At 40.7% G+C, this 27,563-nt stretch overlaps 1 protein-coding gene across 5 annotated transcripts in view; it reads left to right on the forward strand.

Annotated features, from left to right (window-relative positions):
- The window catches only part of nhsl2 (NHS-like 2), a 131,182-nt gene that overhangs the window by 70,779 nt on the left and 32,840 nt on the right, over positions 1-27,563 (forward strand). For all 5 annotated transcript variants that reach the window (XM_018703798.2, XM_018703800.2, XM_018703801.2 and 2 more), the window contains exon 2: positions 18,195-18,437. In XM_018703798.2, the coding sequence (XP_018559314.1) occupies positions 18,195-18,437 (243 nt within the window). The remainder of the gene's footprint in view (positions 1-18,194; positions 18,438-27,563) is intronic.

Here is a 27,563-nt window from a genome sequence, read left to right on the forward strand (position 1 = left end):
CAGTGCCTGGCGTAAGGCGTCAGATAAAAGAAGACAAAAACAGAAGAGCTGGTGCATGATGTGAAGGCAATCAGACACATTTTATAAAGATTTTTCTTTAAAAGTTTGAGAAAAATATGATGAAGTTCTTAAAGCTGCATCGATTGATTTCTGGCCTCCAGGGGGCAGTAGAACAAGCTGCGAACCCGCTATTGATCTATTATCACCTCAAAAAGTTTATCTGGCAAATAGCTGCATATTATTCATCTGCAGACATGGAGCAACATTATATTTCAGTTAGAAATTCATGTTTCCATCCACTGGAGGAATATAAGTTGAATATTCACTCTTCTAGCTCTGGTTTTGGTCTCCAACAACGCCAGAGAAGAATATCTGGCTCCTTAGCCGCTAACTGCTCCACTGTGTTCATTAGCTAGTTGTCTGTCAGGTGTTTGGTGCCGAACAGTTAATGTACAGTAAATAATTATTAATAAAAAAGTATGGGTTGGTGCAGCTTTAAAGTGCCTGACAGTTTGGTTTGTGTAGGGATCTTGAGAGCTGTCTCTGCTTTACGTGTCTTAATTAAGCAAACATCCAAACATCCTGCTCTGACACCTTTCAGCATGATGATTTGCTAAATGCCTCCTGTTTTGCTTGTTGTCCCTCTCTTCTGTCACAGGGGGGGTTTAGGGTATGAATGAATGAGCGTCCACATCTGTTGTCCAGCTGTTTGCCATGGCTGGAATACAAAAATCAACCACCGCATCTCTGTCCAAAAGTCAAAACTCAGACTAAACAGAAAAGTGCCCACAGCTCAAAAACACTTCCACCATTGTCCTTACAAAGAAAACAAACTGCAGCTGTAATCACACCTCTAAGTGTGACACAATAAGAGGCTTAAAATAGAAGTGGTTTGCGTGAATTAAATATTGCAGCGGGAGCAAGATTACAGTTTGTCGTGTGGCGGGAGGCCAGAATAAAAGCGAATTAAGTCTCTTCCTCTTAAAGCGCTGCTGTGACTGCTCCTCGCAGACGGCTGCTGCAGTTTGCAGCATGAAATATTAAAAGCACCACAAGTGTTGTTCAGCATGAAATGTTAAAGCAACATCATGTATCGTGGTCGCGGCGTTGTTAAAAAAGCGAGGATACACTCCACGCTGAGTGCAGAGACCGTCCGCCGCATTACGTTTATCCATGTTACATTTAGAAGAAACAATCTCGCAGGGGAAACGGGATTCTCTTCAAACTGCTCTGCCAACTCCTCAGCGGATTCTGTCGTCTCTCATCGACATTTTATCTTGAAACTTTGAGGAGCAGGGTTAATTTTACAGATGTTTTTTTCCCACTTAGATTAGTGTTGACAGATGTTCTGAGTGTGTGTGTGTGTGTGTGAGTGTGTGTGTGTGTGTGTACAGTACACCTTGGACCATCTGTGTCCCAGTGTATTTGCTACAGGGTCAGTGCATGCAGGCGTGAGTGTGTGTGAGGTGAAGTGATAAAGGAAGATTGATGGACTACAGGAGGATGAGTGTGCACTGGCCTTCGCTGATGGGGTCAAAAGGTCGGACCTTGGCAGAGAAAAGACTGTAAGAGTGTGTGTGTGCGTGTGTGTGTGTGTGTGCGTGCGTGCGTGCTATTGACATCACTTCCTGTCTGTTTGCTGCAGTCTTTTCCTCTGGGGCGAGAGACACATACACAGATATACAAACTCTCCCTGTTCCTCATGTGCACACCCAAACTCACGCTCACACTTCCTGACCTCTGGCAGAAGCTGCTGAGTCAGCTGTGTGGGACCTGCCCAGTGATATCTGCAGCGTGTGTGTGTGTGCGTGTTATCAATCACTGTGATAAATAATCGGTGGCTGTGTGTGTGTGTGTGTGTGTGTGTGTGCAGTATGCTGGGTGTCTGAATTTACAGCTGCAGTCAGAAGAGTGACACATAGTCCATCATAGCAATCTGAGCACGAGTTAAAGTTACACAGTCGAAACTTTAATGGAAAGATCAGCGTGTACGTTTTTAAAAAAAAAGGAATTTCTGGTTTCTGTACAAAAAAACTCAACAAATGATCTTATCAGGATAAAAGCAAAAGGCCACGGGTGAAATGACTCAAGAAAAACTCAGTGCATCTACATGTGAATGATGTGAATGATGTTGTATTTTCATCTTATCAAAACCAAACCAGCGCCACATCGCATTAAGGTTTTGTTTTTCAGGAGAGGTTCATCTTGGGTCAAAGGTGCTATATGCAAGTTCTTGCTATCGCTACATAGCTAACATTAGCATTAACAGCTGTTTTCTTAACAAGAGCTTCAGCCATTGTTGTGTTAACAAGAGGTTAGATATACATCCTCTGGGAAGCGCTACTTCTTCATCCTCTCATCTTTGATTGAGGGCAGACTGGACACACAGTGACTCACTATCGCAAAGTGGTATCACAGGATGGAGTGGGGCTAGCTGGTTAGCATGCTAACTTTGATAGAAATAGAGGAAAAACACAGGTTGGCATTGGTGTTGCTTTCCACCAGCGGAGACAGAAAATGATGAAACTGATGTTGAACTTCCTGTGTCTCCTCTAGACTGTTAAGTTAGCTGCTAACGCTAATGTTAGCTATGTAGCGATAGCAAAAACTTACATATAGCACCTTTAAGGGTAGAGTTTTGTTTTGGTCGTGGGTTTGCTGGCTTTAAGTGAAAACAAAAGCCTGGTTGATTCAGATCTGGTTTGCTGCTTTTCATACACAAAGCAGTGTTGAGGTTGGAGCCTATACTTTACAGCTAAATAATAAAGTTTTTTCTGCAAGCTGATAATCACCATAAACCACTACTCAAATAATCTTAGCCCTGTTCTAAGAGCGATGAGGCCCAGACCTGTTGTCTGAGTGTAAAAAATGCAGCAGAGAGGCTGCCAAGCTTTTTTGTGATCACCTCATTTGCGTATGATAATCACAGCAGCGCCTCAGCATGAATGTGCTACTAATTTGTTGTTGTAAAATACTCCACGCAGCACCTTTAAACAGTTTACACGCCCATAAAGCACAAAGTATCTGCGAGTCAGACGGCCGCTGACCTCATTTTGACTTAAATGATGAGAGATTATCACCGAAGGAGAGTTTTAAGGGGATCTGAAGGGATTTTGCAGTTCAGAGACGAGTACAAATTAAGATAAAGCTCATATTTGGGTTGTGGGAGCTCAAATAACACAAAGTCAGATGCTCGTACACAGCCAGCCGTGCGGCTACAGAAAGTGAATGACATCAAAGATTAGGAATCCTGCTTTGGGAAACAGCGCTTCGACTTGACTGTCTGAAATCATCCTCCTCCTCTTTTATGATGGATCTCACAGCTGATTGAAGCTCAGCAGTATTTTTTTAATGAACATGACTCATTCATTGGCTGTAGTTCATATTAGATCATGGCGTATTAGATATTCCACACCATATTCCTGGCATATCAGCAAATTTGACCAATCTGGATTTGTTTACTGTAACAGCCTGTATTTAAAGTGTTATTTATGCAGGAACGTTGTGCGTATGTGGAATACACAACAGCCTGCTTTGCATTTATATAGCTGCACTTTTTCACTCCTGGGAGCAGCTAAGTGTGACTGCATCTATTAAAGAGGTCCCCTGGGGGATGAGATGCCTTGCTCAAGGGAAGAGCGGTTGTTGTGTTGGGGCTGAGCTTGACTGAGATTTTAATTTTCCTCTGACCTGTGACAGCTGTCGGTATCTGCAGGGACTCAGAGTCCTGCAAGCAGATTTTGCCGACACCGGGTAAAGAAATGTTATATTCACATTTTATGTTAAGAGTCTTCATGAAACGTTAATATCTGTCCTGTCTTTTAAAGCATTTTTTGTTTGCAGCTTTGTGTTTATTGTTTGCGTCATATTATAGTTGTTACCTGGAGCTCTTCTAATAGTTTCCACATCACCTACAGTCAGCGTTATGTCATATTAATCATAATAAAGCTGGTATGAATAGTGGTAAAGATATAAATTTGACACATCATGACACTAACGATATTGTTAATATATTTACATCATCAATCAATCAATCAAACTTTGTTTATATAGCACCTTTCACACAGGTTAATGCTTCACTGTCGACAGATAAGAAGACAAAACAAATACAAAACAGTAAAATTGAATTTTAAAACTATAAAAACAACAATTATAAAAGGTCAGTTAAAACGGTCCTGAAAGATAAATAATTGTAAATAGAGAAGCAGATAAATAAAATCTAATAAAAAAAAGAAGAAGCATAAATTAAGGCCACGTATGCTCCGTCATCATGAGGTAAATTGATCGCGAGGGGGAGACGTGTCAGGATCTGACTCTGCTGAGGCGACAGTGATCGATCGTCACGTCATATGATCATTTTGTGGTAATTAATAAGAGCTGCGAGAGACAGAGAATGAGTTTTATAAAACTGATTAAAAAGTCAAAGACTGACAGTCACCAGCGGGACACCTTTAGCTAAAATGGCCTGCATTGACTTTACAGTTTGATATTGATCAGCTGGAGCTCATCAATGATTCTGATCAGAGAGGTGTTTCCCCTTTGTGCAATCACCAGGTTTATATTACAGTTTCATAGACTGTATATGTAATGGATTGTGTTGATACCAGCCTTTATTAAGTCCTGAGTTTCATCTGTCCTTGCCTACAGTTTTTATCCAGTTAACTCTTCCATTATGTTTTGATAAATTCATTTTCTGTTAATATCCTGTGAAGGACGACCTTGTCGTGAACACCTGCTGATCTTCACTTGACTGAGTGGTTTTATTGGAGTGTTTTACTGCCCAGTGGTCGTCTAAATGACCTTTTTACCCCCTAAGTAATATGTTTATGTACGAACCACTGGATGTTTGTGTGAATATGGTGAAATGTGGGAGTTAAAATCTTTCCTCAGAAGATTTTCGTCATGAAGTTTTGCAAAGCAGCAACTGCAGTTTTCACATAACTGATCATGCGTTGAATATAGTGACTGAAATGCTTAGTAATTCATGCTTATGTCACTGTGTGTTTGTGTGTGTGTGAATCACATGTTGCACTGCAGTTTCCCGCCAGGCTGATTCAGCTGTATCCATGGCAACCGCAGCATAATAAGAGCAGTTCGTATTGAAAATAATGGTTATTAATTCCCAAAAATACAGACATTGTCCCCGTGTGGTGGTGGTTTTTGGAGACGAAGGCACTGTGTGTGTTTCTGTGTGTGTGTGTGTGTGTGTTCCCAGTAGTGAGTCATGTTAACTATCTCCTTGTTCGACCAACCATCACAATCAAAGTGACGTAAATCTCTGCGTCAGTAATTAGCATAAAATTGGATCTTTGTTCCTGTTAGCAAACATGGCTGAACGCAGCCCGCTCTTCAATTAGGCCCCCGACTGACACACACACACACACACACACAAACACACACTCTCACACACACACACACACGCACTTGTACTCCTGCAGAGAGGATGAAATCAGTATATGTGCGTTTAGCGGTGTGTCGTTTTTGGGATGATACATATGCAAACACACACACTTACTTGACAACACAAGGATTCACACACACACACACTCTCTCTCTCTCTCTCTCTCTCTCTCTCTCTCTCTCTCTTTCTCTCTCTCTCACACACACACACACACACACACACACTATTTTGTTTGTGCACACTTCAGTCGAGCTCATTCACCATGTTGGCTGAGCCAGGTGGATTAGTCCTGTGATTACCCACAAACACACAATCCCACACACACACACACCTCGTCATTACACTCAATTCTCTTACTCCACCCTCTCACTTGTCCCTCATTTTGTGTGTGTGTGTGTGTGAGTAATGAAGGAGATGTGACAGAAGAAGAACGAGGGAGAGGAAGGAAAGCTCTCAGCAATAAGAGAGGAAAATGGGAAAGGTGGAGAGGAGGAACTCTGTGTGATTTAGGGAATAACGGATGAAATGAAGCGAGACGTGGAAAGAGAGGGGAAGGAAGACGGGGGAGAGTGATTTAGAGAAGGAGGGAGGAGGCGGATAAACGAGTGAAAGGAAGGAGGGGAGGGATGAATTGTGGCTCATGCCACTGTAAATTACTCCCAGGGTCTAATCGCTGCAGACAGCCAGGTCTCACTGTAGAGCAGAGGAGTATACGCCCCTATTAGTGAATGTGTGTGCGTATTGATTCGGGAACTATATTTGTGTGATTGTGCTTGTCTTCGATTGCTTGCGATGCCAGAGACGAACCCGTCCTTTAATAAACTGTCTCTCAAAATGTTTGTAGGGGGAAAAAGTCTGGCTTGAATTATTTACAATCGAGGTCTTCAGAGCATTTAAAAGTCTTAGATAAAGTATTGTTCTTTTTGTCTCAGGCTGATACAGCTGTAAAATTAGATTTGTGCTGACCGACTTCTTGGCTTTGTTTCATATTTGGTGATATTAACTGTAAATGTAATAAGACTCTTTAATCAGGAAACGCTTATTGATCCAGATGTGTGATTTATTACATTGTTTACACCTGTGGTTTGTCATGTAAATTCTAATGCACCTTTTTAACAATCAAAGAAGCTGATGTTCCTCTAGATTTTTCTAAATGTCAACAAATCCCACGAAAACTAGCCATGTATCAGTCCGTCTATCAGGACTTTAAGGACTTCCCGTCCTTGTCCGTGGCCTTTAACCCATTGGTTCCTACTAAGAAAATCAAAACAGGTCATAAAGATAAAGTTTATGACCTGTTTGATTCAGTTTACTATCACTGATGAGAAAATAAGCAAATATTCATATTTTAAAGGCTTGAACTGGTGAGAATTTGCCATTTTTGCTTAAGAATGACAAAAAATCTATCATTTATAAAAATAGCTGCAGATTCCATTAATCAACTAATAATTTCAGCTTTAATTTCAAGTAGGTAAAGCTCATAAAACATCATAAATTAGTGTTTCTGACAGCTTGTAGTTTGTGAAGTAGATTCTGTGATTGTATATTGTGTGTCTGTGAATGTGCTGCTTATTCTATCACAACATCTGGTACTGAGTCACAACTCTTCAAAAAGTCTTGACTGTTTGAGTGCAGTGTGTTTAGCAGTAAACAAACCAACTGATTTAAAGAAATGATTCAGTACACACGTATACTCTATGTGATATTGGCTTAAACATGAAAACTCTGCAGTCAGATTCCATTAGTAATACATCTGAAACTCAAGAACTGCAGGAATAGACCAGAAGTCAGACTATAATTTAACAGAATTTGTTCTGCTTCTTGACAGAAACTCATAAATAATTGATGCGGTTTGTGGTTTCCTCCTCATTGTCATTTTGTTTTGTACCTGCTTCTCCTGCAGAGGGCAGGACTGAGCTATGAAGCGAGACCTAGCTGCAGCAGTGAGAGGCTGCACATGCATGCATGCCTGTAAACACACCCACGAACACACATATGCACACACATCTCTTGAGTGAATCAGATGTGTAGCATGTGAACACATGCACACACTTGATTTTCTCCTGATTTAGCCACTTAGACAGAATCTGACTTGTTATGAGGAAATATTTTACGCCCATGTCCAGATCAGTGGGCACATTAATTAACAGCCGTCATCTTGTTTGGCCGGAGCTTCCTTTAAAAATCTCAGATATCATCATCAAGCACAGCTGGGACTTAAAATTCTCAAACACCCTCTGCATCCTGCACAAGGTCTTAAAAGAATATGTTTACACTGTTTTCTCCTTAATTCCCAAAGAAATGGTCTACACTTCCTGCATCGTTAAAAGTTAATGGGCACTCAGGGGAAAAATGTGCTCTTTTTAAATTGAATGCCCATGAAATTAAAAATTAGAACATGAAAGTGGCCTCGATGATCAGCAGAACCTTTTTTCCCCTTTATTTCAGTTTTTGTTCTTTGAATTGTCAAACTGTGAAGCCTGAATGTGACTGTCCCTTGTGGGCCACCGTGGGTGTTAGTGAGTGATTTGCAGGACTAGCCAGCTCTTTAAAGTGTCAGAGATACTGAATGTGACAGAGGAGTTTGCTATAAACTAAAATTTACCCACCAAAGCAGAAAGAAGTGAGAGTGAGGAAGGCATCTGCCAAAGCCAGGTGAACCTCCAAAACTTCCAGGATTAAAACACCACCACAACATAAGGAAATACTGGACCAAACCAATGCCAAAATATCAGGAAATACTGGACCAAACCGAGGCTAAAACATCAGGAAACACTGGACCAAACTAGAGCTAAAACACTGGTAAACATTGGACCAAATGAGGGCTGAAAGACTTGTTACTTTTGCACTAAACACTGATCAACAACAAGAGCATGTACATATATTATACTCCCAATGGATTCAGTTTGAAACCTCACGTATAAATGGGTTGCTAATGGTAATATTTAAATGTTTTTTTGCCAATATGTATCACAAATCTAATCCGACATACTCCTCAACACTTGTCCTATCTCGACCTACTGTGCGTCATCATTGGTCAGTCATAGCAGTAAGTAACCCCCGGCTTCCTGCGTACCTTTCCTGCTGCAACACCTCTGATTCACACTCAGCTAATTGCTCATTTAGCCACCAGGGTGAGTGGGCCGCTCTGGCATGGGCAGAGTCACGAAAAATGGTAAATGATACAACTTCTTTTAAATTCAGTGGTGTGACTCAGATTTGAATTGGCAGCGTCCAAAGGTCGTCGCATGCTATTTTGGTGTTACTTATTCTGCCACAAGTTTGACTTAATTGAGTCATTTAGTGTTCCAGGATTTATTTTTTAAAGTAGGCCAGAGAGGTCTCTTCTCCAATATGACTTTCAATTTAACTAAATCTGAATTTTTGCAATAACAAAATAATATTTTGTTTATTCTTAACAATAAGTTCGTAATATGACAGATAATCTTCCCATCATTGTAAAACTACTGTGCAGTTGTGTTGCAGTTACTTACTATACTTTTGAGGTGTATTCTTGATGCTAATGCTAAATAGTGCTAACAAAAACTTACATATAGCACCTTTACTGTTGAGAATACAGTTCAGGTTAGGGTTAGGTTAGGTTTAAATCAGAAAATACCTGATTGAATAACAAGTGAAGAAAAGTATCTGAGCAAGTATTCAACAGGTACAGGTACAAGGTACAAGTATTGAGGTTCAATACTGAGCCTTACGTAAACCTTTAGGATTTGTTTTCAGCAGGTACTTTCTGTATTTTCACATAAAGCTCTGGTGCTTTATTACCTGGATAGGAAAGAGACTCAGAGGTCACTTATATTATCTCCACTGACCTTTGTTGTTGCTCAGTCGTAACGACAAAGGTCAGTATGGATAATGTTGCCGCTCAGGAAGCCTGGTTCATTTCGATAATGACACCCAGAGGGATGGCTAACGTTCGGTTTGGGTCTCAGCGTGGATGGTAAATCTGGTTTACTGCACAGCTTTTATTAACTGGGAGAAAACACAAGGCCTGCACACACACACTTTGTTTTTTTTTTTTGTTTTGTTTTAGCCAGGCTTTTCATTGTGCAGTGACAGTGTTATTTAAGATAGCACATAAACCAGTCTGCTGAGCACCAAGCTAATGCTAACAGTGGCTCATAAGTCTGTCATTCATAAATACACGTACACACAAATACACGCACACATAGGTCAGTACGTGGTGTACAACACGAGCACCAGAGCTATCAACCACACTACATTTCCTCATGAGTGTGTGAAAGATACACAGATGTATTTTTATCTGTGCGAGTATGTGGGTGATAAAATGTTAAAATATGGGCGATGGATAACTTGGTTTTACCCATTCATTTGTGTATATGTGTGTGAGTGTGCAAATGAGTGTGTGTGTGTCCGGTGATAACAGCTTGTCTAAATCTGTGTCGTCCCTGCTGACACTCCAACGCACACAGAGGGGAATGAATTAGTAATAGGCCTTAGAGAAAAATAACGTCACACAACACCTCGCTAATGCATTTGTGTGTTTGTGAATGTGTGTGTGTGTATTGGTGTATAGTGGGCGTATTGTGAAACTTTCTATTTTCTGTATGCGCATGCGAGCTCGTGTGTTGTATGGACACGATACAGTATAGACTGTCAAACTTTTTCACGCCTGAATGTGTTGGCGATAGAGAAGTTTTCTACATTTGTGTGCGTTCACGAGGGAGGATGTGTGCATCTCTCTCTGTGTTGTGTGAGTGGGTGCAGCGAAAATATCACTCTTGTGTTTTTTATGTGTCAGCTGGAAGTAACGCTGGGTGTTTGAAAACTCTCTCACCTCTCAGTTTCCCTGTGTCTCTTCCTCTCTTGGCCTGGGATGATGTTAGAGGAGGTCAGCAGGTACTCTGTAAAGTTTGTCAGCAACACCACTAATGATTCATGCTTTTCCCTTTGCACTTGAGTGACAGCACACAGGCTCTTAAATGCTGCAAGGTTGCTGTCGGGTTTGAGTCCCACTTGGATCCAAACCCTGCCAGATGGGTCTGTGTACATAGCAGCCAATCGATTTTTGTTTTGGAGCGGGAAAACAGAAAACAGATGATGAGCCTTTTCCCGTTTTGGAATAAGAAACTGGAAACAAAAAACATTTTTTGTTTTGGAACAATGAAATCTGAAAACAAAGAACGACTAGTATTTTTCATTTTTTCATTTTGTTTTATGTCAACACGGAAAAAGATAAATCTGTTATGGGCTTAAAAACCGTCTGTTTTGTCGTGCATTAAATTAGCTAACGTCATCTGTTCTCACCTTAGCTGGGCGAGGTAGCTAGCTAAGGCCAGCTTTAGACTGTGCTAGCTTACAGTGATTCTGTGCTATCGTTCATTGGTTGACTTCCAGGGCAAAATAAAAATGACAAAACAGATTGTTTTTATGCCTGTAACTGATTTCTCATTTTCCATGTGTAAACATAAAACAAAAATGAAAAAAATACTAGTCGGTCTTTGTTTTCAGATTTCATTGTTCCAAAACAAAAATTGTAAAACAGCTTGTTTTACTGTTTCTTATTCCAAAACGAAAAACAGGAAAAGGCTTGTCATCTGTTTTCTGTTTTCCCACTGCAAAAGGAAAAGCAACTGGTTATTACGTACTTGGACCCAAAGATACAGATACTTCGGAGAGTCTGAAGATTTTAAAACAAGTCTGCTGTGTCATCCAGAGAGTACATGCCATGCAGGCTGAATTAAACCAGCTCACTGGACTTTGATGAATTGCGAACCTGAGACTTTGCGTTGTTCATCCAAATGTGGTTTTCAACAAGATCGATGGAAAACAGAAGCTGGCATGGAAGGGGGTGACTCTGACTCTCTGTAGGCTGCATTCAAATAAATCTAAAACTGGCAGAGCACAGATATGTTCCTACACATACCTGTAGGAAGTAACGATCACTGCAGTTCACTGAAATCTTTACAACCCTTTGTGATAAACACGCAGCTCTTTAGGTTAGCTTCAGTTTGACGATGCTGTGAATAAGACTATTGACTGTTTAACCTGTGAGTTTCAATTTAACTATGAACTCTGAACCATCCACTCACTGGAATGCATTTCTCTCCAGAACCATATTTTCCCTTTCCTCAAAAGTACTGTGGAGATTGAGTTTCTTTCTTTTTTTCTCTCCTAAATCTGCCCAGTGATGCCCAGAGGCTTGTATCTCTCCTCCATCCAATCCCTCCATCTTCTTTCCTTTTTCGTGTCACCGTGGTTACATAAGGGAGGAAGGAAAAAAGCGTGACATCTCCGCTGAGGAGGACTGAAGGTGCTGTGTGTAGACAGTTTGACTCCTGCTCAACTTTTAATCAAGAATTAATTGTTAACCACAAAGGAAAGAAGTTTCCTCTGAAGACTCCTCTTGTCTCTTGTACCTGTCAAAACAATCTGTGCCATCAGCTCTCAGGTTTGAAAGTCTGTTGAGGTCAAAATATTCCTCAGATGCAAGGACTGTGAAAACACAATACTTTTATGTCAGCAATAATTACTGTGGCTTTTCTTTCATCACTTTAACACAGGACTGAACCTATACATTTGGTCAAGCAAGCAGATTAAGCTCTGCTATCCTCAAAAGACGTAATTTTTTGCAGTGTATCAGCTAGTAATTGTTGGTTTTTTGTTGGTTGTTTCCTTGAAATTGAAAATATCATTTAGGAAGCAAAGGAAACACTATATGATTATTTTCATCCAAAAGAGACTTGGAAAATATTCCCCACTGGCCATTTGTTAGTTATTTAAATTATGCTATCAGTGCCAGGGTTAATTTCCCTCTGGAGGTACGTTTATTGAATGTAAACACCCATCAAACAGCTCTAGCCTGCTATGAATATTGTAACTCTATTAGTCAAATAATATCTTCCTATCACCTATTTATTCTAGCAGGAAGATTTGATTTTGACCTACAATCTATTGCCTGACTATACACAGTTTAACTGCCTTCGTTAGCATACGGTAAGGCGTAGTTTTAGCTCATTTGGCTAGTGTGTGCAGGCTAGCTTAAATTTGCTAACTTTTACGCTTATGTCAAAACTCAGACTGTGAGCACTAATGCAGCACTCACACAATGTTGGCAAAATGGGATATAAGAGGACATAAAAATACTTTTTACTTGTGAGTTCATGCATTTTTCCAGGGTGGTGCTAACATTGTAGTCACATCAGGTAAACAGCCTCAATTAGCTGCTTTTGTCGTGTTGTGATTCTGTAGCAATTTGCTGTTAGGTAAAACTAGATGCAAACAATGTTAATCTATATAATTAACTAAATCAGTTGTAATAGTGTTAACAGCAGATTTTAATCACAACATGTTTTTTTCTCACTTGGTTGCTCGTAATTAAAGTTTAAATGATATGACACGATATGTTTGCTAACTTTTTAGCTTCTGTAAATACTGCTGAGCTATTTTCTGATGTCCCTAGTGTTTCTTTGAAGCTACACACATTAAATTAACCATTTGTCACGACGGCATGAGCAAAAATAGCTAGGTTATAAAAAGACAGTAGTTGGAGAAAACATGCTTCCTAACATAGCTAGCAAACAAATTACCTATTTGTCCGCATTAGCATGTTTCTCTAGATGTTTTTGAATTGCTCAACAAATTTTAATTAACATTTTCCAGGCTGATTTACTGCTTTGAAGTACTGTTTTGTTTTCTGGCATCAACATCACAGAAAAGCAGCGTATTTCCTCAGAGCTTGCTCCCTGACTGGCACATCACGGCTACTGTACTTTGAATTTTTCTCTTGTGGATGACAGGTTGCGTTCTTTTGTGGTCTTATGACAGGTGGTGTTTTTTATGGTCTTCAATCAGGTGACAGGTCATCTCCCTCTAATGTCTTCTAGTTGTCACAGCAGATGAGGAGAAACTCACTGTCAAGGTAGATTAATACAGAGAACTCTACAACCAATTATCCATAGGCTGGTCATTTCATTTTGTTCAACCAAAACCTTTATAGTCCTGTTGACATCCAACTGCAGCAGCAGTTTTGGACTTGAACCTGAATCCTTTGCGGCTTACAATCTGTGAAAAGCCTTGTTAGATAGATGATGACTCCGTGCTGTGTTGATGTGCAGTGAGAACAGTGAGAAATCCTCAGCACACAGTCGAAGTAACAGTGATGTCTCAAAGGTATGATGGCAACTAAGGTAGTTAACGGTCTCTCTCCCTCTTTCTCTCTCTAGATTGCATATGCACAGTCTAATTTGTACCACATTTTCAGAAACTCCTGAGGCTTGTGTGACTTTAGCACATATTACCTAACTCTCAAGCACACACAGGCACACTCACCCACACTAGATCATATATTTAACTTATTAAAGTCCCACATCTTCAAAACTCAGTGTTTGATTTGGTCTGAAGCTACAATAGCTATACGTTCTCCAATCCATGCTATATTGTTTTAGCATCAAAAACAATTTGTCACTTCTAATTATATAATCAGAGTACTTTTGGTAATGTAATCTGAGAAGTTAAAAAGCATTTTTGTTTGAATATTAGTTGATATTCAAATAAATTTTAAAACATAACCTTTAAGAAATCTTTTTGAGTTTGCAAACATAACCAGAATTGCTACACATTCATTAACTTTCAAGATGTTTTTGAAACTGTGACTTTGGGGAGTTTGGTTCCATCAAACACACTTGTTTTTACTTTTCACCTGTGTCTATGTTTTGTTGGTTTGCTTGTTTTTTTGCAAATTTGTTAGCAAGATTATACAAAAAGTGGTGAACCGATTTGAACCAAACTTGGTGGAGGGATGGAGCTTGGGTCAAGGACGAACCCATTAAATATACGTGCGTGTCTGGCTTAAGAGGCAGATATGACAAAGAAATCATTTAATTTATCAGACTATTTCCTCTTGCCTGTTACTTTTCTATTATAAGAACTAGACAGACATGTGGAGAACTGTTTGGCATTAGTAGAAGTATGTGCTCTACTGAGTGCCATTCTAGTGAAGGAATTTTGCCTTTATGTTTTTGCCTATGTTAAAAGAAATGACTTTCATGCAGACCTGACCACATCAGCTTCCTCTGTTATTATGTAGCTGTAGAAAGTCTGATGTGCTTTTCTTTTACTAGGGCTAGAACATCATATTTTTTCAGTCCCTTATTTAGATATTCACTACGCTCTGAGCAATCTTGAGAGTGCATCCTTTTTTATTGTAAACAATGAGAAAGGGAAGCTAACATTTTGAAAAGATGTTTCTAGTGAGCCTCATCACTTATCTTCTGTGTTGACATAGCATCTGTCTGTGGCTAAAATATTTCTCATTTTCTACATGTGCATTTCAGAGGTTAGGAAACTTGTGCTCCAGATGCCAAAATCAAGGTATTTTTGGAGAGACCCATATCAGCATCTTAACATGGGCAGAACAGACCTCTTGTCAAATTCTAGCTAATGTGATCCAATAACCAAACCTCCAGAAAGTTTGTGATGCTGCAACCCGCTGGCTGCAACTCAGCATCTTTGAATAATTTGAATTAGAATCTTTAAAAATGAGGATTAAATTACTTGTACCATAATCTGCTTAAATTTTCTGTCTATTTATATTTTATTTTGTCAATATATGTATATTTTCAAATGCCAACAAGAACTAAAAGTTATTTTTGACTGTATGTTGTTTTGCATTCAGTACAGTAGGTAGGTTTGTGGAAGAGTTTGTTTTCCTGCTTGAAATATTGCAGACTAAAAAAGGGGGAAAAGGATTATAATCTGCTGGGTCAGTCTCCTCTTCAAACTCAAGTTTCCTAATGGGATATTTAGCTTGTGGCAAGAACCACAATACAATGCATACATCCAGTGCACACAGATTAGCCTCAGCGAGAAACAATGCAAAAAGAAAGAGTGGGAGACTTAGTCAGAATGAATGTATTTAAGGCTCCAAATGAAAGAAGTAAAATAGACTCCATGGTGAGAATATATGTCTATTCTACAGTGTGTTATAAATCACGTATGATCGCCTTAGTTCTCCTCTCTGCAGCTGATGCTAACTGACGTGCACTTCTGTATCATAAACAGTAGCTCTCTCTGGTGGGAGCCGATTGTGTGAAAGCAGCTTAGGAAGATGAAGCCAGTGGCTGGAAGGGTGAAATTGTGATTGCGTACAGTACGGTGGGTTTTGTGAGAGTACACAGCTGCTTCAGAGCAAACACGACAAGATAGTGCCGGTGGTTTCGCTGCAGAATTATGAAGAATAGTCTATACGTCTTGTCTGTCTGCTGGGAACCACTTTTTCCCCCAACAGTTCAAATCAAGAAACAGTTTCTGCGCATTCCCCTTGGGGATACTTCCCACACACATGTTGGAATCGACATTTATATTTAGAATATTGTGGGTTTAGTTGAGGATCTTAAGTGGTTTACTGAACAGCAGTTGGTGCTTCAGTGCCACTCCGGCATGGACACATACTGTATTTTTTGTGGCAGGATTTGACATTTCTGTCACAGGACAGTTTGTTTCAACTAAAGGGCAAATCACCCTGCCTTTATTTTTGTCTCCGGTGTTCTCTGAAGCGCTGTAGAAGATCATTTAGTGAAAAAAAAAATCAATTGAATTGAGCCTTGTAGATGAAGACCTACCTTATTTGGTCTGTTCCAGTTTTGGCTACTGGATCAACTGTACTACTTTACTACTTTAATACAGGCAAATGTACTTTTAGTTAGTTTAGTTTAATTTAGTTTGCCATGTATGTCTTCATGGGTGTCACCATTATTGTGTTACGTCAGACAACTGCTTGCCCATAAAGTTGGGGTAGATGGATTTGCCACAAGCTCACAAGTCAACTTTCTCATTTTACTTTTTCTAGTTGGAGGTCAGAAAATTGCGGTGTGCCCATTGTTTTTGTGTCATTTAACCTGTATTTGATAGATTCCATCAGAGAAATACAAAAATCATAGGTAGGAATCAAAACCAGGACATTCATGGGATTCCACATTAGCAGCAACCATTAGCAAACTGAAGTAGCATACCTTCTAAATAGGGAACAGTATGTGTGTAGTGTGTTTTATTTATCAAAAAAGCAATATGAGTCGCTCTTCAGTTCATGCGCAGTGTGTGATGTTGATGCTTTGTTTGTGACTGTTGCACCAGTACTTTTTATGTTGCGTTTAGGGATTTCTACCCTTTCTCCCACAAATTTAGCTTGTATCGGACAGTTTATGCCCAATACCAATGTTTGGCGCTAATATAGAAAGTAATTGGTTGTGTCATGGTTTTTTGTTGTTGTTTCTTTTTGAGGTGAGGTGTCCCCTGTGGTTTGCCGTAGGACAGGTTTCTGACAGGCTGTGTTGGTGATGAACACACAGTTAAACCTCTTGTGACGACTGTCGTTTCTTTAAAATTAAATTTGCTCTGTAAGGTGAGCTCAGGACACGTGGTTACACTATTAAACCTAATCAGTGATTTTGCATAATCTAATCGTCCACTTCCAACATTAACTCATGCGACTGACTCTACTATCTGTCACCTGTGGTCGCCGTCACAGCTGATAAAGGTGATGGTTTCAAGTTTTTTTGTGTTTCTTTTTGAGGTCTAGCTGCTCAGTTGGACAGCGGCTGCTGTCACATTTGGGATTTCCTGAGTTTTTGTTAGTCATGTTTTATCAGCTGCTGAATGTGTCAAATTATTTCATCAGCGCTGATTCAAGGCGACGCCTCATTCATGTCGACGCTGAATGGCCATTTGCGATCGCACGGGATGGTTTGTTTTGATTGTCTGTTTGTGTTGGAGTTTTGATAGTGACAGGGGCAGACGTTTCCTTCCTTCTAGCCCTTTCCTCCTTCTCCTCTTTACTCAAATCACACAAACTCCCTCCTTCCTGCCTCCATTCCTCCGTTCTCCTCCCTTTTAAATGTCATCCCTGTTTCCCTCCTCCTCCCACTCTTGTTCTTCTTTTTCTTCATAATGCCACAATCCCTCTTTGTCTCTTTTTTTCCTCTCATACCTCCCTGCCCTAATCCCTCCTTCTCCCCCTCTCCTCCCTCTCTATCTCCTCCCGTGACCGTCCCTCTGTCTTCCTCCCACTCCTTTTCCCTCCTAATTAAGCGCTCCCTTCTCTCTGTTTCCCGTCCAAATCTGCTCTCTACCTCTCTCCCTGTCCATCCTTCCCCCGTTTTCTCACTAATCCCCCTTTTATTTTTTGTCACCCTCTATCCCTCCCTCCTTCCCTCCTTCCTTCCTCGGTCCTTGTTCTCCCTGACAACACACTGCGTTATGTAATCTACGTCTCTGGGTATTAGTTATGCAAATTCATACATTTTTATTTACGTGTGATTTTTTTTATCCTCCCCTCTGTCTGTCTCCCTCTTTCTCCTCCCTCCATCCCTCCATCTCTCCTCCTCTATCCCTCCTCTTTCTCTTTCTGTACCTCTCTTCTTCTCTGTTTTTCCATTTACTCTTTTTATATTCTATCTTCCTCTTCTCATTATTCATCTCTTTCGTCCCTCTCATTTGTCCCTCTCCTCTCTCCACCTTTCCTTCCCCTCTTTCATCTCCTCTCTCCACCTCCTCCTGTCATCCCCCTTTTCTTCCTTCTCTCCTCACTTCTCTTTTCCCTTTTCCTCCCTTTCTCTTTTCTATATTTTCTCCTCCTTCTCCCTCCCACTTCACTCTCAATAATCTTATTTCCCTCCTTATTTCACTTCCTCTCTCCCCTCTGTTGCCCCCCTCTTCCTCCTCCTCCTCCTCCTCCCTGCTCTCTCCCTCCATCCATCACTTCCTCTCAACATTTTTTCCCTCCTCCCTCTCCTCTCTTCCCTCCCTTTTCCTCCAGCCACAAGCGGTCTAGAGGCGGAGAGCGGCAGGCGCGGCGGCAGCAGCAGCAGCCACGGCGACGGCAACCACAGCAGCAGCGGCGGCGGCGGCGGAGGAGGCAGCAGCAGCAGCAGCGGCGGCGCGGCCCACTTCAGGTCTCCATGGCAACAGAGCGTGAACGTGTTCGGCTCGTGGAGCAGGCCGGAGTGTGTCGAGGAGCTGCACCAGCAGGCGCAGCTCAACCTCCAGAGCCTGCTGCAAGGTAAGGATGGATGGGAGAGGAAGAGAGGGAGGATTGGATGGATGGAGTGTGTGTATGTGTGTGTGTGTTTGTGTGTGTGTGTGTGTGTGTGTGTGTGGGCGAGAGTGTGTGCTGTGTTTCGAGTGGGTGGGAAAGGCGTGGAGGGAGAAGCGAAGAGGGGTGGGAAAGTGTTTACATGTGTGTGTGGCATTGGACTGCGCTCATGTGGGTGTGTGTGTGTGTGTGTTATCATGCAGATATGCTGTGTGAGAGGGTGTGTGTGTGTGTGTGTGTTAGATTTCCCTTGCTGTCTTGTGTTTATATTGTACTGTAGGGTGTGTGTTAGCTCATAGGAACACTGCTGATGGTGTGTGTTGGATTCTCCTTGCAGCGTTGTTATTTAAGGTAGTATTTGTGTTTTGAACACTGTGATTGTGTGTGTGTGTGTATTTCTGCAGTGTGTGTAGAAAGAGGCATTCATACAAGCGTGTTTACCTTTTAGTTGGTAGTCAGTGGTTGTTACTCTGCCTTGTTTTTGTTTTTTAAGGTGGAATGCTGTCATTCTCGTTTTAATATTAGTCTCTTGTTTATGGAAGACGCCGTAGTATTCAACCTGTGTGTGTGTGTGTATGTGTGTGTGTGTGTGTGTGTGTTGATGCAAATTAGCACCCGAGGGAACAAGGGTTTCCATTTGCTCTCAGGTATCACTGTTTCTCTCTGTTTTCCTTTCTGGCACTTGCCTCTCTCTCCTCTCTCTCTCTCTCTCTCTCTCTCCTCTCTCTCCTCTCTCTCTCTCTCTCTCTCTCTCTCTGTGACTCATGCTGTCTTACCCTTTGCCCGGCCTTTCCATTAAAACAATCAGTGTGGGTTTTTAGCTGAATGAACAAGGGGGGTGCTGAATGGGAGCACGACAACCTTGACCAAGCACCTGAGGGAGGGAACAAATGAATGTCTTAAAAACGTTTTATAGCGTTAATCTTATTTTTACTTACTGTCAACATTGTGTTAGTCACTGATCTGTTTGTTACTACTGAAGACATAAAGCTTCAAAAAATGTCTCACAAATATATAGTTTCAGTAAAATACATATCCTTCAAAAAAGATTCCATAATTTCCTAAAAGAGCTCAGCGCTGTGGTTTTAACAAACATTTCTCAAACAGGACATTTGCTTGGGACTATTTTCAGCTGCGGATGAATACACAAATTGTGCTGTAGTGAATGTTCTGGAATTCGAGTCATTACAATGAACGCGAAAAGTATATAGTCAAAAAGTAATGTAGATAATAGCTGGCTGTGTTAGCTGTCCTTTACAATAGTCCTGTAAACTATGCCTGGGACGTATATAATGTAAATGTTCGTGTCGCAGGCTAGCATGCTCTGGCTAACTTTTAGCAAATCTAATGCAAAAGCATTTAACTACAGGGATAGACTGAGAAAAAAGACTTTTTACACTAATCTGCAAATGCTGCATTTGTTATCGAGAAGCAACTTAAATGTGTGCAGATTTTACTTTTACTGTCTGTTCTTGCCTTGTAGTTGGGTAGCTAATGCTAGTTAGCCAACCATCTGTAGATATCAGGCTTAATGCTCGTCAAGAACCTCAAACAGTTGGAGCAATTAATTAGTTTGGAATGAAGAAGTGTGCAGACTTTCTGTTTCTGTGCTGTCTGTGCTGAATTTAATTATGAATGTACTGTATGTAACTGAGACGTCAGGTGAAGACTGTCTGTAGATTAATGGGATAACCCATGTTTTTTAAAATGTGGTCTATCATGTTGTAGTCTTTAAAAAAGTTGGTTAAAATTAGTAAATCATCCCCAAACAATGTATATTTTATGTTTTGGCCATGTGTCCCAGCCCGGCATTTCATCGTTTCTGGACACCAGTGCAGCTCCATGGTGCAGAGGCATAAGATGCATCAGGCTTTAGCTGCTAGCAGGATCAGTTAATTGCTGGTTTTGATCTTTTCATGGGATTAGTTGACAATAAGGAAAATATAAGCTTTTCCACCAGCCTTATCCTTTAATTCCTTTAAGTCACTCCATTGATGTCACTTGTTGATCAAAAGAAACATTTGACCAAAGTCAGAACAAAAAACAAGATGCAGCAGCTCATGAGTTCACTCTGTATCGATTCAGGAGATGTGAGCTTAGACAGTACAACGTGTCCCCTCCTACATATCCCTCTGTCTCTTCTCCCCTTTTTCTCCACTGATATGTCTTTTTACTGTGCGTGAGTGTGTGTGTATTTTGTGTGTATTAAGCCAATTATTGTCTCAGACTCGCTGGCATCTTGTGTATGGTGAAAATAAGATGGATGAACACAGTCGTGGGTGGACAACAGCAACGAGTGTGTGTGTGTGTGTGTGTGTGAGAGAGAGAGAGAGACAGAAAATGTGTGTGGCCATTCATCTTTTTTGTCATCTGTGTTCATTTATGTCTGTTTGTGTTTATGTGTTCATTGCTGCCTGTGTGTGTGTGTGTGTGTTCCTGCAGTACGTCCATGTGTGCGTTCTTCTGTATGTTTTCATTTTGTATACCAGTGTCCATTTGTGTTGTGTTTGTGTCCATCTGTTTGGGTGTGTGTTATATAACACTGAAGCAACCAGCTGTACTCCCTCTCTGGCCATCCTCACCATCAGTCTCCCACTGGCCTCAGCTCAGTAAAATATTCATACTCTTTCCTGCTTCTCAACACTCTGCCCTCCATATTTATGAAGCTGGCTGTCGTCCTCTGGTGTTAGACGGATCTTCTGCGTTTTCTGCCGAGATGCAGCTCCTTGCGGCAGCGAGATTTGTGCAAGATTTACTTCACTGTTGCTGCTAAGTGGGCAACAGTGAAATCCAGCTAGCGTTCCCTCTCTTCATCAACACCCTGCCATAGAATGATTAGCATACTGGGATTTCTTGTAATGGACCGTTTTGGGTCTCTTTTGCTCCTGATTGGATTCCCCAATTACTTTAATGAGCAAATTTGATTCAATATGGAAATCTCCAATTTTAATTTAGTGAGTAATTTTTGCAATCGTCAGGACACCCATCCTGATTTTGATACTTGACACTCAACAAGTCCTCCACACAAAAGATGTTTTTCTCATTGTCTTTAAAAATTACGCCAATAAGCATTTTCTTTCCAAAACACAGTGGTCATTTCCTGATCTGCCACTGCTATGGTCAAGGTTGGGTTAAAGGTGCTATACGTACATTTTTGCTATCGCTACATTGCCAATGTTGGCATTAACAGCTGTTTATTTACCAGTCTAAAGGAAATGTTACCAGTTCATCATCAAACTTCATTCCTTTACTCACCAGCAGTCGTCTCCAGCTGTGGAAAGCAACATCAGTGTTTTGCTCCTGGTTCTATTCTTCTTTTCTTTGCCACTAAATGGGATTTCTTGCTTGCCAACAACCTCAGTCATAGTTGCATTTAGAAGACGAAACATCACAATACGCCCTCTGGACAGCATTACCTCTTCATCCTGTCATGTTGGACTGAGGGTGGACTGAGCGCTACAGTCAAAGTGGTATTACAACTGGTTAGCATGCTAACTGCATTAGAAGAAAGGAAGAGATAGAAATAGAAGAAAAACAAGAGTTAGTGTTGGTGTTGCTCTCCACTGCTGAAGACTTCTTGGTGAGTAAAGGAATGAAGTTTGAGGCTGAACTCTCAACGTGTCTTTTAGACTGGTAAGTAAACAGCTGTTAATGCTAATGTTAGCCATGTAGCGATAGCAAAAACTTTTGCATTCAGCACTTTAAAGCTCAATTCTTTACATTTACCAAGCTTAATGATGTCCTCCTCTGTGGACTGAACTGAATAGTTTTGTCCCAATACACAGTACTTTTAATTAATAACAACATTTTCATATTATCTGTCCTTGTCAATCAGCAATACATTCAAGGCTCAGGATTCCCATCAAGATTTAAAACATGTCTTAAGATATTCAGATGCTACTCTGCGGCACTAATATATTTTTAAAGCTCAGTATTGTATTCCACTGAAGGCAGATGTATTGTTTAATGTACATGTTGATAATAGGAAGATTTACACATCATTTTTTTTCTTCTGCTCCTAACTGACTCCTCGTCTCCTCTGTACTTGACCCTGCATATTTATCAAAGGTTTTCCCTCCTCTGCAGACAGATTTACTGTTTTTTGGTAAGATACACAGCAGCCACATTTGCATTGTGTATTTTTTTCTGCACTTCATTAATCAACAGCAAAAAATATTCATATTTTTACTTCACATTAACAGTGAACTTTGTGTTTGAAGTTTAGCTAGTGTCATCCATTACAGTCAGAGACTGGCTATTTGCACATACTTGGTCTGTAATTTTATGACAATCCATTAAGCAACGCTCAAATATTCATACTTTACCACCTCCTCAACACTCAACATATTTCAGTGACATTCTCTTTAGTGTTACTAACTGTGCTTTGTTCAAATTCACACATATTTGCAGAGTAATTTCACTCCAATCTTATGTCTCTTAACACTAATGTCTTCAGCCCCAGTTTGACTTGATGCGGCAGCAACAACCTGCTGCATAATTCTGCTGTTTAAGCACTGTTTTGAGTGTTTTCTCTTCCATTAACATAACTGATGAAATTTGCCATTGACGTGGGCCTTTTGTGGGACTTTATTGGAGTTGTAGACAATCTGTGCCAGAGTGGATGTGAAGCTCTCCTGGCAGCTCCTGTTGGCTCGCTTCCCAAGTAAGACACTTTTATTTTTATTTTGATTTGGCAGCTTAAGATTTGATCTGTAATGACAGCGTGTCAACCCTGTTGAGACACTGTAGTCGAACTACACGACTTTAAATTCATGATTTACCACAACACATTGTTCTACAGACGTGGACTGGTTTATTTGATGGGTAAAAAAAATGTATTCAGCTGTAGTTAGTTGATTTTTTTTCTGTGGAATGCCAGCAATTTGGATCATCCTACATGGGATTAGAAGGCATTGCTGTACTGTATGTCAAACATCAAAAACGTTAAGGATATCTTTCAGTAACAAGCACAAAAATAAACCATAAAACATCAACAGAATTTCAGGTAACATCTTTTTTTATGTGCGATAATTTACACTTTATACTGTTTGTGCTGTGGTGGTTAATCAGCAGCTGATTAAACTTTGTTGACATGCTGTTGACCAGGGTTTGCCTTTAAAACAGCACCAATTCCACTAGGGTTTCAAGGTACTTGGCAGGTAGGTTGCGCCAGGCATGTTGGAGATTTGTAGTGTCTTCTGGCTCTTCATGTGATCTCAGACTGACTCTATGATTTTGTGATCAGGGCTTTGTCAGGGCCAGATCGTTTGTTTTCAGGAGTCCTTGTTCGTCTTGCATCTATAGGTAGTTCTTTCATGACTCTGGCTGTGTTTTTGGGATCGCTGTCATGCTGCAGAGTGAATTTGATGGTCGAAGATGATGATGGATAAGAATCTAAGTATCTAAAGTGTCGAAAGCCTGTAGAGTTAATGTGTTTTATTTTGCTCTCGCTTCACTAAACAGAAGGTTGGGGAAAAGTGTTGGGCACGCAGTCGTTTTGTAAGATCAGAGGAGAGTTTCTGGGAAGATGAAGGATGAGAGGGTGTTTTTTGATCACTACTACTACTTCCTCTTAAGTGTCATGTAAAAAGAGTCAACCACTGATTCAGTGCTGAACCAGACGACTTTACATGTTACTTGCTCCAGAGTGAGGAAGCTAGAACGAACCAGAAATCATGTTAACATACACATTAGTATCCCAGCTGATAAAATATGGCCAGGTGTGCTGTATAGGACTACCTTAATCTGTCCGATCAGATTTCCTCTCTGGAGATATCTGTTGAGTAAATGAGGATGAGAGCAGTCTGAGATCCTCTTCAGAGCATTTGATTGGTGAGAGGGCTTTGAAACGTGCACACACATTGACACTCTCGGTGTTAAAGACAACAGCTCTTAACTGTCATCTAAACTGCTTCTGGTCACACTGCAGCCAGAGGGCCTGAGATGACAGCGTGTGAATTATCCATTACATAAGCCCACATTTGAACGAGAGAAGCTTGTTGTAGGTATTTCTGTAATTTGTAGATACACTACATGGCCAGAAGTATGTGGTATGGGATTTTTGAATATCTCATTTCAGAGGCATCGGCATTAATCTGCTGCTGTAACAGCACCCACTGTTCTGGTTAGAGGCTTTTCACCAGATTTTAGGCCCTAGCTGCAGGATTTACTCCCATTCAGCTACAGGAGCATTAGCAAGGTCCAACACTGATAATGGGTGATAAGGTTGAGCTTGCGGTCGGTGTTCCAGTCCAACCTAAAGGTGTTGGATCGGGTTGAGATCAGGGCTTCTAAGTTTCTTCACACCAAACCACTTCTTAAACTGTCATCACAAAATTGGAAGCAAACTATCATCCAAAAAACATAATTTGTATTCTGTAGCCGTAAGATTTTCATAATTGGAACCAAGGGATGAAGAGAAAAGAGAAATATAAGCAAAACAAGAGTTGACATTGACGTTGCTTTCCAACACTGGAGACTGGGAAAGTTTGATGCTGTACTTGAAACGTTTCTTTTAGACTGGAAATGAGCAGCTGTTAATGCTAACATTGGCTATTTAGCGATAGTGAATTCTTACATACAGCACCTGGTGACACAATATTCATGTTTATAGTGGAAGCCAATGGTTTCAGTAGTGCCCAGAGCTAAGTAAGAGTTTGTCCGTCTGTTCTGCTTTCAGTTGCAGTTGCCTGCAGCACATGAATTAACAGTAGCACCATCAAAAATCTTCACCATATCCTTTCTAATTTTATTTGCTCCCTTTATTACCCTTTTTTCTCTTTCTGCACATCAGCTAAGCTTCATTTTATCTCTCCATATCTCACATAGCTGCACTCTCCTCAGTACTTTAAGTGTCATCGCTGCAACCTTTCCCCGTCACGGACAGTGCAAGGTGTAGTGATATAACCAGCTGAACTTTAAAATGTCACAGTAACCCTTTAATTGTGTCATAGAGGGTCTGAGTCAATGCCAGCTCTGATGCAAACAGTCCGATAAAGCCTCCCCGTCTGCGCTAACTTGACTGTAAAATGCCACAGCGGCCCTTTAATTGTGTCAGAGAGGGTCTGAGTCAATGCTTGCCATGATGTATGCAGCCTGATAAGGTTTTGCTGTGGTCAGTATACATTACTGAACAGGTGCAGCATTGATCAAGTGGAGAATGCTGATGCGGGAGAAACAGTGTAGTTTCCATTTTAGCCATTAAAATGTGACTTCAACTCTAATAAAATAATTGCTGTTGAATAATTGAAACTATTAAAGACGTTGAGGTCTTTCTTGTAGCATTGGTCAGAATTGATTTAGCTATATATTTCAGATTACTTGCTGGGGTAGGCAGTTTTTAAAGATCTCAATTACCCAGACCCTTTTAAATGCTATCACTCACTTTCTTCTTGTGTTGATTTAAATGGACTGGAAACATTTCTTTATTAAATTTCATTTCAGTTTACTCAGTTCCCAACTGATTCTACCTGACAAATATTGTACATATCAATTTAAATGTGTTTTACAATTATTTTATGCAAATGAGTTGTTAACACAGCATTAAATTAAAGTGGGCATTTAGCATTTTTGGACAGATTTGGCTCATGAACAGAGAGCTCAGACAAGTCCTTGTTGTCACACTGAAATACAGCCTGGAGCGGTACCTTTGACAGTGAAGGGAGCTCTTTTTAGAGGATTTATAGATTGTTTGAACTTTTATTACTGCATGACCTTTTATATTCTGGTTGTCTGTTTGCCTCTGAACCTCAAAATATAGCCTTTCTCTTCGGGAGAAGAGTCAGTTTGGCTCACTCTCTTTGTCTTTTTCCAATTCTCTCTCTCTCTGTAGAGCTTTTCGTCAGAGTGACATCGCTGTGAATCAGGCAAGACAAACTCGTCTGTCTTGTTTCTTTCCTCAGGGGTCCTTTAGAGAAGTTTCTCAAACACAGGCTGAGAGGTGACAGTTAAATGCTACAATTCAGTGGCATTTGCATTTAAGCCATCCTGCCAAAACCGCAAATCAACCTGATTCTGATCAAACACAGGGCTGAGGTGACAGTAGCCCTAAGGTAAGAGGAGTGGACTCGTGATGGAAAGTCACCAGACTGAATCTGTAGAGGGCTCAAAATCCTTGACAAGGGTGTTCTTGAGCAAATCACTTAACCTACAACTGCCCTAGTGGAAGCTGTAACAGAGAGGAATACAACACGGCACTGAACGACTGTTTTCCAAAACTGCTTTAAGAAAAGGTTGCTGTTCCAAGCAGCTTTGGAGCAGTGTATTTTAATGTAAGTTATTTATCATCAGAACAATTTTCAGGTAGCCAACCTGGTCGGGCTGATTGCGCCTGTGGTTTTTAGGTTTGACAAGGTTTTGCAGGTGCAGGACAATTCTGGCTGGGGATCAGCTCCATTTAGCAGGATTTGGGGTAGTTTGTGGCCCCTGGAATCGACCCAAGTGTTCTCTGTATATATAAGCTTTTGGGAACTTCTCTTTTACCTTTGTATGCCTCTGTTGTCCAGCATATGTTCCTACCTTGTGATGGATGGGCTCACTATCCTCTGCCTTTGCTGATTCATTGCGCTTTTGGCATGAGTTTCGTAACCAGGTGTACTGGATTTAGGCCGCCGTTGGACCAAGGGTAATTTAAAAAAAGCGGCTTACATCAGATCCAATGCATCAGGACCTTGAATCCCACTGGATTCACAATTCCTGTTAGATGGCAGTGCACATTCACTGTATGGTTTGTTTCAGGGGAGAGGAAGAAAACCAATTTGTTTTACTTTGTGTGCAAAACTGATTTCAACAAAGGATCAAGAAATAAAGTGTGTGTCAATCTCTTATCTAAAACAATTAGTGGATGATGCTGAGATGTGAGGTTTTGTGGTTTACTAAGAGATATCTGCAGTTCCTCAAGCTTGGCGAGCTGAATGTAGAAAAGATGAGACTATAATTGAACAGCTCCAACCACTGCCAAACTCATCATCATCTGGATGGATGCCATTGCAGGCTGGTGGGTAAAACCTACAACTTGCAATGTGTATCTAGTTCAAGTTAATGAATCTAAAACAAAATTCTAATTTACCTTCTTAAGTTTGAAGCAAAGAGCAC

The sequence above is a fragment of the Lates calcarifer genome, linkage group LG14, assembly GCF_001640805.2.
Source record: "Lates calcarifer isolate ASB-BC8 linkage group LG14, TLL_Latcal_v3, whole genome shotgun sequence".
NCBI lineage: Eukaryota > Metazoa > Chordata > Actinopteri > Centropomidae > Lates > Lates calcarifer.